Source organism: Haematobia irritans, chromosome 1 (assembly GCF_050003625.1).
Source record: "Haematobia irritans isolate KBUSLIRL chromosome 1, ASM5000362v1, whole genome shotgun sequence".
Classification (NCBI taxonomy): Eukaryota; Metazoa; Arthropoda; class Insecta; order Diptera; family Muscidae; genus Haematobia; species Haematobia irritans.
This window is the reverse complement of record NC_134397.1, coordinates 208,492,293-208,507,399: the sequence shown is the minus strand read 5'-3', so window position 1 is coordinate 208,507,399 and position 15,107 is coordinate 208,492,293. Positions and strand designations below refer to the sequence as shown.

General features: G+C 35.9%; 2 protein-coding genes across 4 annotated transcripts in view; one reads left to right on the top strand and one right to left on the bottom strand.

Moving 5' to 3' along the window:
* The window catches only part of sba (six-banded), an 832,225-nt gene that overhangs the window by 47,765 nt on the left and 769,353 nt on the right, over window positions 1-15,107 (top strand). The gene's annotated exons all lie outside the window — the stretch shown is intronic.
* Window positions 1,712-13,731, bottom strand: LOC142219878 (uncharacterized). Its single transcript, XM_075288647.1, has 3 exons — window positions 11,640-13,731; window positions 4,708-4,758; window positions 1,712-3,876 (listed from the first exon to the last, which is right to left on the bottom strand). The coding sequence occupies exons 1-3, from the start codon at window positions 13,665-13,667 to the stop codon at window positions 1,801-1,803; spliced, it is 4,155 nt and encodes a 1,384-aa protein (XP_075144762.1). The 5' UTR covers window positions 13,668-13,731; the 3' UTR covers window positions 1,712-1,800.

Sequence of the window (15,107 nt, the reverse complement as noted above, 5' to 3'; positions counted from 1 at the left end):
TGACAGTCCCGGAAGCTATGAAAAATGCAGCTTTTCAAGCCACAGGTACAGATGGCTTGCCAAACCAGATATTTCTTTGCGAACTTTGACAGTTTTATGTGCTTGAAAATATCTGCTACCTTTCCCCTTCCTTTTGCCGTATAAAACTCCTGTCCCGGAAGCTGCTTGTAGTCGGCTTTGATGTAGGTTTCGTCGTCCATTACCACGCAGTCAAACTTCGTCAGCATCATCGTGTACAGCCTCCGGGATCGCGCTTTGTCCGTCGTATTTTGTTTATCATCGCGATTTGGAGTCACTACCTTCTTGTAAGGCGATAGTCCGGCTCGTTTTTTGGCTCGATGCACGGTTGTAGACGATACATCCAGCTTATTTGCGGCATCTCGGAGAGAGAGGATAGGGTTTCGCTTGAAACTACCGGCAACTCTCTTTGTCGTCTCAGCGGCTTCCGGTTTTCGATTTCCCCCCGATCCAGACTTCCTGGCTGTCGACAAACGTTCCGCAAACACTTTAATTACATTTGTAACGGTTGATTTGGCAACTTTTAGCGATTTTGCCAGCTTTGCGTGCGAGTAGCTCGGATTTTCGCGATGCACGAGCAAAATTTTGATACGCTGCTCTTCTTGCTTGGACGGCATTTTGACAACTGAAGAGTGAATTCCAAAATCAAAATAGGAGAAACATTCTACACACACACCTTCAAAATGAGGGGTGTTCAGGTTTTTTAAATGCAAAATTGAACGAAATACGTCAAGTTTATATTGACCAAATTTTGACCGTATCACCCCTTATGAAAACTACTTTTGTTTCCCTCCACTTTTCTGGAATAAATGCTAAGTTTATACATCCTTTATATATCATCGTCAACCAAGGGATAATTCTGTCAGTCACTGCTTGTAACTCCGCCGGAGTAATTCCATCAGGTCCGGGGGATTTGAATGACCAAAAGCTATTTAACACTTATTTTATTCTAGATTCCGATACAATTTCCTCGATTAGAAATGACCGCTGAGCCACTTTGGCACTGCCAGAATAGGGTCCAACCGTCTGATTTCTAGGAAAATGTGTGTCCAATAATACCTCCAGCGTCTCCTCACTGGATGTTGTCCAATTGCCTTCCGATGTTTTAATGAAACCGGGAGCGGAGTAAATGGATGCTAGTACCATTGTGCAAAAACTATAGAGGGTGCACGATGAGTAGAATCTAAATATTTTCATTTTAAGTGGCGATTTAGATGTATTTTCAAATTTGCAAAAATTTGTAGAAATTCGCAATTTTTCTAGAATTGTTGTGCCTCATGAGTAGAGAAAATTTATATAATAATAATAAATATATTTTTGTTTTAACAATTTCTTTTATTTATATGTAACGCTGTTGAATTGCAGTTTTAATTGATTTTTTAGAATTAAATTCCATTTTTAATTGGAAAAGTCAAATATTTTTTGTGCCAAAAGATAATTGAATCAAATAAATTTTTAATTGATGTTTTTTTTTTTTAATCCATTAAAATTTTAATTGGAAAACTATCGGAAATATTGTTTCTAGATTTTTCGTTTGCTAATACAGTGATAATAAACACAGAAATGTCTCTATTAATCTGCGTCTATCCGGGCGAACAGTGAAGTAGTCGGCTACATAATATTCGTTTGTTTTAAGTTTAACATACTCCAGTAAAGACAATTTATAAAAACTAATAAAAAATAATAATCATCGTTTATTTTTTAAAATTTATTTTGTTTGAATTTCTTCACATTACATCCACAAAGATTTCTTTTGAAATTGAAACAACTTTTGTGTCACTTCTAATACACCGAACACTTGGACAAGGGATTCATTTTGTCCAGTGAAGTACACTGGAATGCGAATGAAAATTCCCAAAGATTTGTTAAAGGGCCAATCACTCGAAATCTATATGGAGTATGATCATCATTTGCTGTTAGAAAATTCTGTAGATAAGGATGAGTAGAACTACACCATAATTGACCATAGGCAATAAAAAACAATTGCCGGCTTGTATAATTCAAACGAGGCATAATTTCAGAGTCCATATTCAATTGTGATTGCATTGAGTCGTACCAGTTTTGATAGGCCTCATAGGCTAAACGTATACCACCATTATCGGCTATATTTTGTGATTGCGAATCGAAAGACTTGAGATGATGACCATTGTAGACAAATTTTTGATATTGTTGACGTAGACAATCCACAAGGATCTTAAACTCCATCTTACCACTCTCCTCCCACCAATCGAAATAATTACCATTGGCATTCACATAACGACCCTCTTCATCGAAACCATGAATTAATTCATGAGATATAAGAAAACCCAATGTGGCATATTTCAAGGCGTTAGGATAGAGATTGGACCATAGGTAATACGGTTGTAAAATGGCAATGGGAACTTTAATGAGATTTTCTGGATAGATATAAACAGGGCTAAATGAATGTGATTCATCGTCAGGGACATCCGGTTTTTGATGTATTTTCATTTTATTTTTTTGGGCATTTAGCATCAAAATTGCCCAAACGTTTTCCACATAGTCTTGCTTATTTAAAGTCAAGTCTTCCAATTCTTGGATGAAATCTCTATGCTCATAGGCATTAATTTCCAAACGCATATTCTTTAATTTCGAAATGGCCATAAGACGGGTCATATCGCCCATCCAATATAGACGCAAGGACTGCAAAGATTTTAGGAATGTAGCCTTAATGGTCCGCCACATCAGTTCAACATCTTGTTGCATTTGTTGCTGGGAGCTATTATACTTGCGATAGACCATATTGTCCAAAATATTGGCGAAATAGTTTTTAGTTTTCGCCAGACACAAGAGCTCAAGTTCATGGCGTGTGGAGGAAAGATCGATCATAAAATGTTCCAGCAGATAATAGAAAATGTAATTGGCCACAATGCGTTTATGCTCAAAATTGACGACATCTATGATTTTTTGGGCATCTGCATCGGCAAGATCATATATGGTGACATCGGGTAAAATTCCTAAAGAGCTATTGAAGTATTCTTTAAAATCCAATGATGGATAATATTTTGCTTGTATACTCTCCAAAGTGGTTGGATTCAAAAAGCTGGGCTGGGTTCTCGATTGAAATCTATAACCCACAGCCAATTTTGTTTCAAAATCAAAAATTTCTTTAGCTGTTCTATTTGCCATTGCTTGAGATAAATCCAAAAATTTTACCAAAAATCGAGCTATGTTCTCTTTACGTACTTCTCTATAGATGGCATTATGCTCATCTGTGTATAGGGACTTATGGCCCAATGATGTCTCCGGGATTTTTAATCTTATGCTATTACTATGTTTATTCAAGGCATCCACTCGAATGTCAAAGCCCATTATAAGATGTACACCATATTTGCCAGCTATTTTGGCCACAGTTGGTAGCCATTCGAATTGTGAGTCATTCCAAGCCCCATCCTCCACAGCAGGCATTGATCCAAATTCAGCCACAATTTCTTTTAATTTATCCTTGTAGTTAATGCTTAAAATTGCTCCATTCATACAGGATTCATAGAAGTGTTTCACTTTCATATCGGCCAAAGTATCTGTTGAGGTCTGCTCTTTCAAAACCTCAAGAATTTTACGACCCAAAGCATTGGCTATAGTTTTGAAACGATTATTGACATAACTATCTGGGTCATTTGGGGGATATAGACGATTATAGTTGCCACATGCAAATTCATAGAAATTTTCACAAGGATTCACAGATTCATTCATAAAACTACGCATTCCTGCTGATTTTGCTAGACGCACCAAATTTAGCAAATATCCATGATTCGCATTCGCATTGAAAGGATTTTTTTGTGCCTCCACTTCTAGGCCCGACCATAGCCACAGCAAAAGGAAAATTTTTATAATATTTATAAACATTTAATATAGTTTCTTAGTCCAAATAGCTCAAGTATTTCTATAAAAATCTGCTTCACAACTAAAAAAGCCAGAATTTGGTGTCGTTAAGATGCCTCCATTTCATTTGCTGTTATCTCTAAATACAAATGTGAATATTTTTAAGAGATATTTTTTATTATGAGTAAATCTCTTCGAAACATTTACTCGAAGATTATTTTACTGATATGCCATAATTCTGTCTGAAGCAGTTGTAACGAATAGATCTCATAGAGATGTGGTGTGAAAGGTCCATTGAATAAATTAAGTTTCATCAGAGTGTATCATTATATGTAAACAGAACAAAGTAGGGATTGCAATGGGAATACAAAATGAGAATCGATTATCGGTTTCTTGTTTAAAACATTAAAAAGTACATTTTTCGATTGTTCAACTGTTTAAAAGTTTGAGAAAATCAACTTTAGATTTTTGCCATTATTGAAAGTCGACTTTCGAACTTTTCAAGTAAATAAGGAAAATTTAAATTCTGTCGATGCCGACTTATATACCCTACACGACTTTGTACTACATACCATCTCAAATCTTTCAAATTTGTTGGGTGATATGTATAAACATTTACACATTTAAATCTGAACCGATTTAGAAAAAAATACACTTCTACAAAATCTCCGTCTAATGCCCTAGGACGGAGCAAAATTTTATTAAAATTATGGGAGATATTTCAAACTACAGCAATTTTTATGCAATTTTTGAATAATAATTTGTCTGGAGATAGATTTTTAAAAATCCAAGTAGATTTTTACCCCCATTATTAGAATGATTACGAGAAGTAAAATTGGGAATTCTTACTTTGAGTTTCGAGCAATTCGCAATAACCTTATAACGACGGGTTTTCCGCTCCTGGCTCGGGTAAAAACTCACGGGGCCGGGGTACGTCACAGAAAATAATTATTTTTAGACAGAGGAAAGAAAGAAGACTAGGTTTTGTATTTTTTCAGTGAAGGTTGTCTTTATGGCGCAGTTCAAGAAATTAGCTTAAGAGGTTGGCTGATAAGTTCCCGGTCTAACGAAGAAAAACACATTTTTTTGTCAAAATTCGTTTTTATTATTCAACATAGTTCCCTTCAAGAGCGATCCAACGATTATAACGACCTTCGAATTTTTTGATACCATTTTGGTAGTACTCCTTCGGTTTTGCCTCAAAATAGGCCTCAGTTTCGGCGATCACCACTTCATTGCAGCCAAATTTTTTCCCTGCGAGCATCCTTTTGGGAGCCATCGTGGTGCAATGGTTAGCATGCCCGCCTTGCATACACAAGGTCGTGGGTTCGATTCCTGCTTCGACCGAACAACAAAAAGTTCTTCAGCGGTGGATTATCCCACCTCAGTAATGCTGGTGACATTTCTGAGGGTTTCAAAACTTCTCTAAGTGGTTTCACTGTAATGTGGAACGCCGTTCGGACTCGGCTATAAAAAGGAGGTCCCAATTCATGAATTTTTGTCATCGTTCTCAATGACTTGTGGCACGGTGCGTTGTCTTGGTGGAACAACACTTTTTATACCCACCACCATAGAATGGTGACGGGGGTATAATAAGTTTGTCATTCCGTTTGTAACACATCGAAATATCGATTTCCGATTATATAAAGTATATATATTCTTGATCAGCGAGAAATTCTAAGACGATATAACGATGTCCGTCTGTCTGTCTGTTGTAATCACGCTACAGTATTCAATAATGAAGCAATCGTGCAAATCGTGAAATTTTGCACATACTCGTCTTTTTTCTGCAGGCAGGTCAAGTTCGAGGATGGGCTATATCGGTCGAGGTTTTGACATAGTCCCCATATAAACCGACCTCCCGATTTGGGGTCTTGGGCTTATAGGTTAGGTTAGGTGGCAGCCCGATGTATCAGGCTCACTTAGACTATTCAGTCCATTGTGATACCACATTGGTGAACTTCTCTCTTATCACTGAGTGCTGCCCGATTCCATGTTAAGCTCAATGACAAGGGACCTCCTTTTTATAGCCGAGTCCAAACGGCGTTCCACATTGCAGTGAAACCACTTAGAGAAGCTTTGAAACCCTCAGAAACCAGCATTACTGAGGTGGGATAATCCACCGCTGAAAAAGTTTTTGGTGTTCGGTCGAAGCAGGAATCGAACCCACGACCTTGTGTATGCAAGACGGGCATGCTAACCATTGCACCACGGTGGCTCCCTTGGGCTTATAGAAATCGTAGTTTTTATCCAATTTGCCTGAAAATTTGAAATCTAGAGGTATTTTATAACCATAAAGAGGTGTGCCAAAAATGGTGAGTATCGGTCCATGTTTTGGTATAGCCCCCATATAGACCGATCTCCCGATTTTATTTCTTGGGCTTATAGAAACCGCAGTTTTTATTCAACTTACCTGAAATTGGAAATCTAGAGGTATTGTAGGACCACAAATACGTGTGCCAAAAATTGTGAGTATCGGTTCATGTTTTGGTATGGTCCCCATATAAAACGACCTCCCGATTTGGGGTCTTCGGCTTATAGAAACCGTAGTTTTTATCAAATTGGTCTGAAATTGGAAATTTAGAGGTATTTTAGGACCATAAAGAGGTGTGCTGAAAATTGTAAGTATCGGTCCATATTTTGGTATAGCCCCCATATAGACCGATTTCCCGATTCTACTTCTTGGGCTTCTAGAATCCGAAGTTTTTATCCTATTTGCCTGAAATTGGAAATCTAGAGGTATTTTCGGGCCATAAAGAGGTGTGCCGAAAACGGTGAGTATCGGTCCATATTTTAGTATAGCCCCCATAAGAACGATCTCCCGATTTAACTCCTGGGGTTTCTAGAAACCGTAGTTTTTATCTGATTTGCCTGAAAATGTAAATATTCTGGTATTTTAGGCTCACAAAAACGCGTATCGGATTAAGTTTGTATCTGTCCATTTGGTAATGCCTCCATATAGACCGTCTTCACTTCTTGAGGGTGTAGAAGGCGCACTGATTATGAAAATTGCTTGAAACTCAATGTAAAATTTCCAGATTTTACTTCTACAGATTTAAGATTTCAAATCAAGACGTTATTTTATAATTTTCTTGCACACTTATAAGAGATTTTAATGATTCCTCTAAAACTGAAACAACAATGGTTCTTATAAATCCAGAATCTGATATAGTCCTCATAGGTGAAATCTTTAAATTTATCTTCGGGAAGTGTCCTCAAGTCCTCAAGCCCTCCTGAAATTTCAAAGGAAACCCTAATATTTGGTTCATGGTGGAGGGTATTTAAGATTCGGCCCGGCCGAACTTAATGCTGTATATACTTTTTTCTTCTTCATATGGGCAGTGTTGCCGCGATTTCGACCTTCAAACGCTCCAATAACGCCATATAATAGTCACTGTTGATGATTTTTTCCTTCTCAAGATAATCGATAAAAATTATTCCATGCGCATCCCAAACAACAGAGGCCATTACTTTGCCAGCGGACTTTTATGTCTTTCCACGCTTCGGAGACGGTTCACCGGTCGCTGTCCACTCAGCCGACTGTCGATTGGACTCAGGAGTGTAGTGATGGAGCCATGTTTCATCCATTGTCACTTATCGACGGAAAAACTCGGGTGTATTACGAGTTAACAGCTGCAAACACCGATGAGAATCATCAACACGTTGTTGGTTTTGGTCAAATGTGAGCTGGCGCGGCACCCATTTTGCACAGAGCTTCCGCATATCCAAATATTGATGAATGATATGACCAACACGTTCCTTTGATATCTTTAAGGCCTTTGATATCTCGATCAACTTCATTTTACAGTCATTCAAAATCATTTTGTGGATTTTTTTGATGTTTTCGTCGGTAACCACCTCTTTTGGGCGTTCACTGTGTTCACCGTCCTCCGTGCTGATTTCACCACGCTTGAGTTTTGCATACCAATCACCCAGCAAAAAAAGCGTCGCCAAAAAAGTAATGAAAATGTTCTTTTTGGATCCGGAAGTGGTGCAAAATTGGCGCAGAAGCGATGAATTTAACATGGGCTTGTCATAGGACGGGTGTCCTCCATTTCAACAGCCGTTGCATAATATTTGTCAAATAAATAATTAATAAGTAATATTTTGTCAAATAATTATAATAACATTTTTTTTTTAATTTTCTATAATTTTTAATGCATTCTAGCGCTTGTCGGAAACGTTTGACCTCAAATATTTTCAAAAATTCACAATTTTTTCAAATTGGATTTAGCATTTTTTCGACAAAATTTAAATGAGTTGTACCACTTAATGAATTCTTGCTCTGTTTTTATACCCTCCACCATAGGATGGGGGTATATTAACTTTGTCATTCCGTTTGTAACACATCAAAATAGCGCTCTAAGACCCCATAAAGTATACACACAGAAAACAAATTTGTTGTGCCAACCAATTTTTTTGCCAACCGATTTATTTGGTCCCATCTACCATCAGAATATAACCGACAATATTTGTTAGAGCAACCAATTCTTGTCTGGTACAACAATACATAAATTGTTTGGATAACTAAAATTTGAGCACATTAACACCCTAATTGGTAATCCCAACCAATAAAATTTCATTCGTTTGTTAAAACAACTAATTATTTTTTCGGACAACCTTATGAAATTAAGAAACCATCCTTTGAATTAAGTTTAATTTATATTTAATTTTATTACATATTAATATTTCTTGTATTGATTATTGAGCTAATAAAAAATCGTCATCTGTAGAACATTTTTGAACTGGAAAAGAAACTTCACAAAATAGATAGTTGCGATGTTTGCAAACCAATCTGCATAATTTTGAGGCCCAAGGAGGCCCTCGGCCAATAAGAATTCTTCTAAACTTGTAATCTTCCATTTCATAAATCTTATTGGAGGGCAGTTCTCAAAATATTTTGCTTTTAAAGCCTGAAAGAAAAAATACCTAACTTAAAGCCTGAAAGAAAAAATACCTAAATTTTTGCGTTAATATCCAATTTGGCATGATCATGGTGTAATGGTCATTCGGTTTTAATCGCAGAAGTGAAGCCAATGTATCCGAAAAACCTACAGAGCTTAGAACTGAATGGAAATGTTTCAGTTGCGGTACTTATAATTACCGGATCGATTTTCAGCGTGACTCTGAACTCAGGCATGGATCATGAAATGTTGTCGTTACATCGGAAGTCGTCACATTTGTTGAGATATCCCTAGAGGGAAGAAGGTAAAGAGTGAGGAGTATTAATTTAATTTGATGTTTAAGTTACTTACAACTTAAGAATACAGCTACCCAATTTAAAAATATACAAAAAAACTCTCAGACTTGGTCACTCTGAAAACCGGCACCTACAAACGTGGACGGTTTTCTAACTGGACACCTGCCAAATGTGGACAAAAGTTAGACGACCGTTTGTGTCTTCCATTCACTGTATATATATAACTCACAGCAATCCTTTATGGACATGTTCTCTAAATTCGAGTAAACGTCATCAAAATATTGAATTGAAATTTAAAGAATTTAAAGTTGATAATTAATTAGGCAAAACACAATATATTTGTTGTTATATATGTATATGTAGTCCATAGCAACCAATTCCCTTTATAACTATCACATCAGTTAACACAACCAACTTAGTTGTTAAACAGACCTTCAGTTGGGCATGGAAGCATATTGGCAAAAGAAGTCAGTTAGCACAACGGGGTGTAATAAATTGAAATGGTTGCTTACTTCAATATATAAATAACGACCAATACTTGGTCGTGTGTACCAACTTTCGGTCACACCGCTATTATATTGGTTATATAAACTATCTAACAAAAGAAATAACTAACAATTATTCCACACAATTAAAAATTGTGAGTCTCCACTATCAAATTGTTGTCGTAATCGAATTCCAACCAATCATTTCTCTGGGTGTATATATTCTGGGTCGTGGTGAAATCCGTCCGTCCGTCTGTTGAAATCACGCTAACTTCCGAACGAATCAAGCTATGGTATTGCAAATGGACCATATCGATCCACTTTTACGTATTTGGGGGTCCGTTTGTATGGGGGCTATAAACGGACCCCCAAATTTGGCTTGCGAGGCCTCTAAGAGAAGCAAATTTCATCCGATGCGGCTTAAATCTGGTACATGATGTTGGTATATGGTCTCTAACAACCATGCAAAAATTGGTCCACATCGGTCCATAATTATATATAGCCCCCATATAAACCGATCCCCAAATTTGGCTTGCGAGGCCTCTAAGAGAAGCAAATTTCATCCGATCCGGCTGAAATTTGGTACATGGTGTTAGTATATGGTCTCTAACAACCATGCAAAAATTGGTTCACATCGGTGAATAATTATATATAGCCCCCCTATAAACCGATCACCAGATTTGACCTCCGGAGCCTCTTGGAAGACCAAAATTCATCTGAGTCAGTTGAAACTTGGTAACTCGTGATGTTAATATATGGCCTCAAATACCCATGCAAAAATTGGTCGATATCGGTCCATAATTATATATAGGCCCCATATAAACCGATCCCCAGATCCCGACCTCCAGAGCCCCTTGGAAGAGCAAAATTCTTCCCATACGGTTGAAATTTGTTACGTGATGTTAGTATATGGTATCCAACAACTATGCAGGAATTGGTTCCTATCAGCCCATAATTATATATAGCTCTCATATAAACCGATCCCCAGATTTGACCTCCGGTGCCTTTTGGAGAAGCAAACTTCATCCGATCTGCTTGAAATTTTGTACGTGGTGATCGTATATGATATTTAACAACCATGCCAAAAGTGGTCCATATCAGTCCATAATCATATATAGCCCCCACATAAACCGATCCCGAGATTTGGTTTTGGAGCCTCTTGGAGGAGCAAATTTCATCCGAGTGAGTTGAAATTTGGTACATTGTGCTAGTGCATGGTCGTTAACAACCATGCCTAACTAGGTCCATATCGGTCTATAGTTATATATCCCTCAGATAAATCGATTTCCAATTACACAAAAATTGGTCCATATCAAGTTCATAATTGTATATTGTCACCAAATAAGCGACCCCCATATTTCAATTCTGGCTCTCTACGTACCGTGCAAAAAGTCCATATCGATTCGTAATTATTTGTAGACTTAACTATACATAACTTTTTTGTCTAATATATACGACGTATGGACTAACTCACAATTTAGAATACTATGTTAAGAAGTTTTAAGATACCACAACCCAAGTATTTCGATTGTGGATGACAGTCTTTCGTAGAAGTTTCTACGCAATCCATGGTGGAGGTTACATAAGATTCGGCCTGGCCGAACTTACGGCCATATATATTTGTTAACCTATTTGAAACAAATAAAGTTAAAATTATCCAATAAAGGTATGAAAAAACGAAGTTGTAAAAAATTTAATTAAGAGAACATCCTGGGTAGTTAAAATAAAGAACATCATTGGGAGTGCATCTTCTGGAAGTGCTTTAAAAGTTGTGCATTTGGAAGAACTTCCAATTTTTTTGCTGGGCAATTATTGTTGATTTCCCTGGGGCAGAACTCATTATCAAGCCAAGTGTTTGCTTCCACCGTATTTTTCCCTTCAGAAAACAGTATTTTATCAAAACACGAAATTCAGAGAAATTCAATTCAGTGTGGATAAACATTTTTTAAGTGTATTGACTATATGAGTTCTCTAGCCTTCCCAACAAAACCGAGATTATTGCCTCATCGTTGATTAAATTATAAATTCCGAATATATTTCATAATGCTGATTTATTTACTTTTAATTCGATAATAATACAAATTTGTAAAACGTCAATAGAGAATACATTTTTTGCTGGGATTCATAGGTTTATCCAAGGGACAATTAAATGCTGTTGCAAATTCCCAGAGATTTGATAAGGGTCCAATAACACGTATCTCACTAGGGGAATGGTCACCATTTAGGTTATAGAAATTTTTAATATCAGAATTGATCGAATTACACCAATGCTGAGCATAGGATATAAAGAATAATTGATCACTCGTGTAATTGAGGCGAGGCAGCATTTCGGAATCTTTGAAATTGAAGGATTTCCTAAATTTATCATAGGCCATATAGGCCAAGCGTATACCACCATTATCTGCCAAATTTTCCGATTGAGATTCGTGTTCGTCTATGGGCTGATCTTTTTTCATTAATCCACGATATTGTTGGCGAAAACATTTCAAATGTCTATTAAATTTCCACTTGTCAATACCTCTTACTGTCATCGATTTCACATTTTCATCTAAGAGCCATTCTTCTTCATCAAAAGCATGTAGCAGTTCGTGAGATAAAAGAAATCCCAACGATGAAAATGTCAAAGCATTAGGATAATATTTAGACCATATGAAAAAGGGCTGTAGAAATGAGACAGGAACTTTTATGAGATTATCTTTTACAATATAGGCTGGAGTAAAAGATAAATCATAGGAATCCTTGGTTTTGAGCGTTTCTTTCAGTTTGGTTTTAATATTGCGAGCATTGAGCATAAAAATTTCTTTAAGATTATCCACATAATCATCATTGCTCAAAATGAGACCTTCAAGTTCTTTGGGGAAATTTCGATTTTTATGTGAATTAATTTCCAATTGCATTTTCTCAAGTTTTCTTAAGAAACTCTTACGAGTTTCATAGCCCATCCAGTTGTATTGACGGGATAAAAGTAAATCACGAAAAGTTGTCTTTATTGTCCAGAATATATCCTCGATTTCATGTTCCATTTGGGAATTATCGTATTTACGATAGATCATGGCATCCAAGATATTGGAGAAATGTTTTTGGGTTTCTTCAAAGCAATGTAGGGCAGGATCCACTGCACCATAATCCAACATAAAAGGCTCCAATAGATAATAGAAAATATAATTGGCCATTTCTTTCTTATTGGCATAGATGATGGCATTGCTTATACGAAAGATATGATCTTTATGGCCTTTATCCTTGATATCTTGGGGTAAAATTCCAAATACTAATTGCTCATATTTATAGGTATCCACATAGGTTGACAACAAATTCGAAGGAAGCCACATAGATTGCTGGAGTGATCTTTTGGACAAGGATTTCTCTTCAAATTTCTCAATTAATAACGATTCAAAATTGAGAATTTCCCTTGCTGTTTGAGAGGCCAACTCCTGGTCAAAACCTAAAAATTTTTCCAAATTTTCAGCTATAGCTTCTTTGTGGACACCACGATAGATTTCATTATCTTCAGAGCTTAGGTTGGGGGATTTTATTTGAAAAATTCCTTGCTGAATTTTAAATTGTATTTTAGTAATGCCCTCATCCTTGAAATCCGGTAGAATATCATAATCCAATATAACACGAATATTGTATTTGCTGGCGATTTTTGCTACCGTAGTTAACCATTCAAAGGTCTTTGGATTCCATTGATCACCTTCCAATGCAGGCATTTTACCAAATTCCGATATAATTTCTTTTAATTTTTGCCTATATTTCCCTTTGATACTCCTCAAATTCAAACATGAATCATAGAATTGTTTTACCTTTTGCTCAGCTTCATCGAGCATTGTGCTATCCGCGTTGAAAGCCTTAAATACTTTACGTCTGAAGGCATTTGAGATTGTAAAAACAATATCAGATTGATAGGGGTAGGAATTTGCCGGATTATAGCGCTGATAATTGCCACAAGCAAATTCATAGAAATTCTCACAAGGATCCTTTGACTCATCCATATAGTTATGCATTTCTGCTCCTTTGGCCCGAACAAGTATTTCAAGGGAATTTTTATTCTCCGTATTGTTCAAAGGGTTCCCCCTTAGAATTGTGATGAATGTCATAAAACAAAATAACCAAGATAGAGACATAATTTATTTAGATTTTTTTTTTTAAATTTATATTTCTATTTTCGTATAACCACCAAGCCCTTTCAATTTTATTTTGCAACTAATGAAAATCATCCCTCTTATTTATTGAAACATTATTTTTTTGCCATCTGTCAGTGGGGTTATCGTCTGTGACCATTTCAAACAATTTGTATAAAATTTATTAAATCATGCAAGTAACATAAGAAATCATTTCCTTGCTATGCTACAATATAACAAAGAATCCAGATTAAATGATTCAGCTAATGCATTGCACGGAAAAAAGCGAAAAAGCACAGAAGACTTAATATTTGTTTTCTGATTCAAACACTAAATTATTATTTTTTTTAATAGAAAAGTTTTCAATCTCGAAAATCACAGCTTTAATTTGGTATAAAAAATATATTTGATTAAATTATTAATTGTTTTGATTTAAAAATTTCAATTAATTTTTAAATTGATTCAATTAAAAATTTAATTGATGTTAATAGGAAAAGTCAATTAATTTGGTAATCGATTAAATCAAAAATTGATATCGTTTGGAGAAGTTAATCAGTTTTTTTTAAATTGATTCAAGTAATTATTTAAATTCAATCCAATTTAAAATTAACTATTTAATTCAATCAGTTAAACAATTTTCACTAAATTTATTACACACAAAAAAATTTCACGTCAATTTTTCCAATTATAATTTTAAATGAGTTTTAAAAAATATTCAATTAAAAATTTAATTGATGCAACAAACTTTTTTAATTGAAACAAAAATCAATCACAAAAATAATAGTATCAATTAAATTTTTAATTGGATCAATTAACTTTTTAATTGACCTTCAATTATTTTTTATACCCACCACCATAGAATGGTGATGGGGGTATAATAAGTTTGTCATTCCGTTTGTAACACATCGAAATATCGATTTCCGGCTATATAAAGTATATATATTCTTGATCGGGGAGAAATTCTAAGACGATATAACGATGTCCGTCTGTCCGTCTGTCTGTCTGTCTGTCTGTCTGTCTGTCTGTTGTAATCACGCTACAGTCTTCAATAATGAAGCAATCGTGCTGAAAGTTTGCACAAACTCGTATTTTGTCTGCAGGCAGGTCAAGTGTGAAGATGGGCTATATCGGAATAGGTTTTGATATAGTCCCCAAATCCCCGATTTGGGGTCTTGGGGTTATAGAAATCGAAGTTTTTATCGAATTTGAAATCTAGAGGTATTTAATGACCATAAAGAGGTGTGCCCAAAATGGTGAGTATCGGTCCATGTTTTGGTATAGCCCCCACATAGACGATCTCCCGATTTTACTTCTTGGGCTTATAGAAACCGCAGTTTTTATTCAATTTACCTGAAATTGGAAATCTAGAGGTATTGTAGGACCACAAATACGTGTGCCAAAAATTGTGAGTATCGTTCCGTGTTTTGGTATGGTCCCCATATA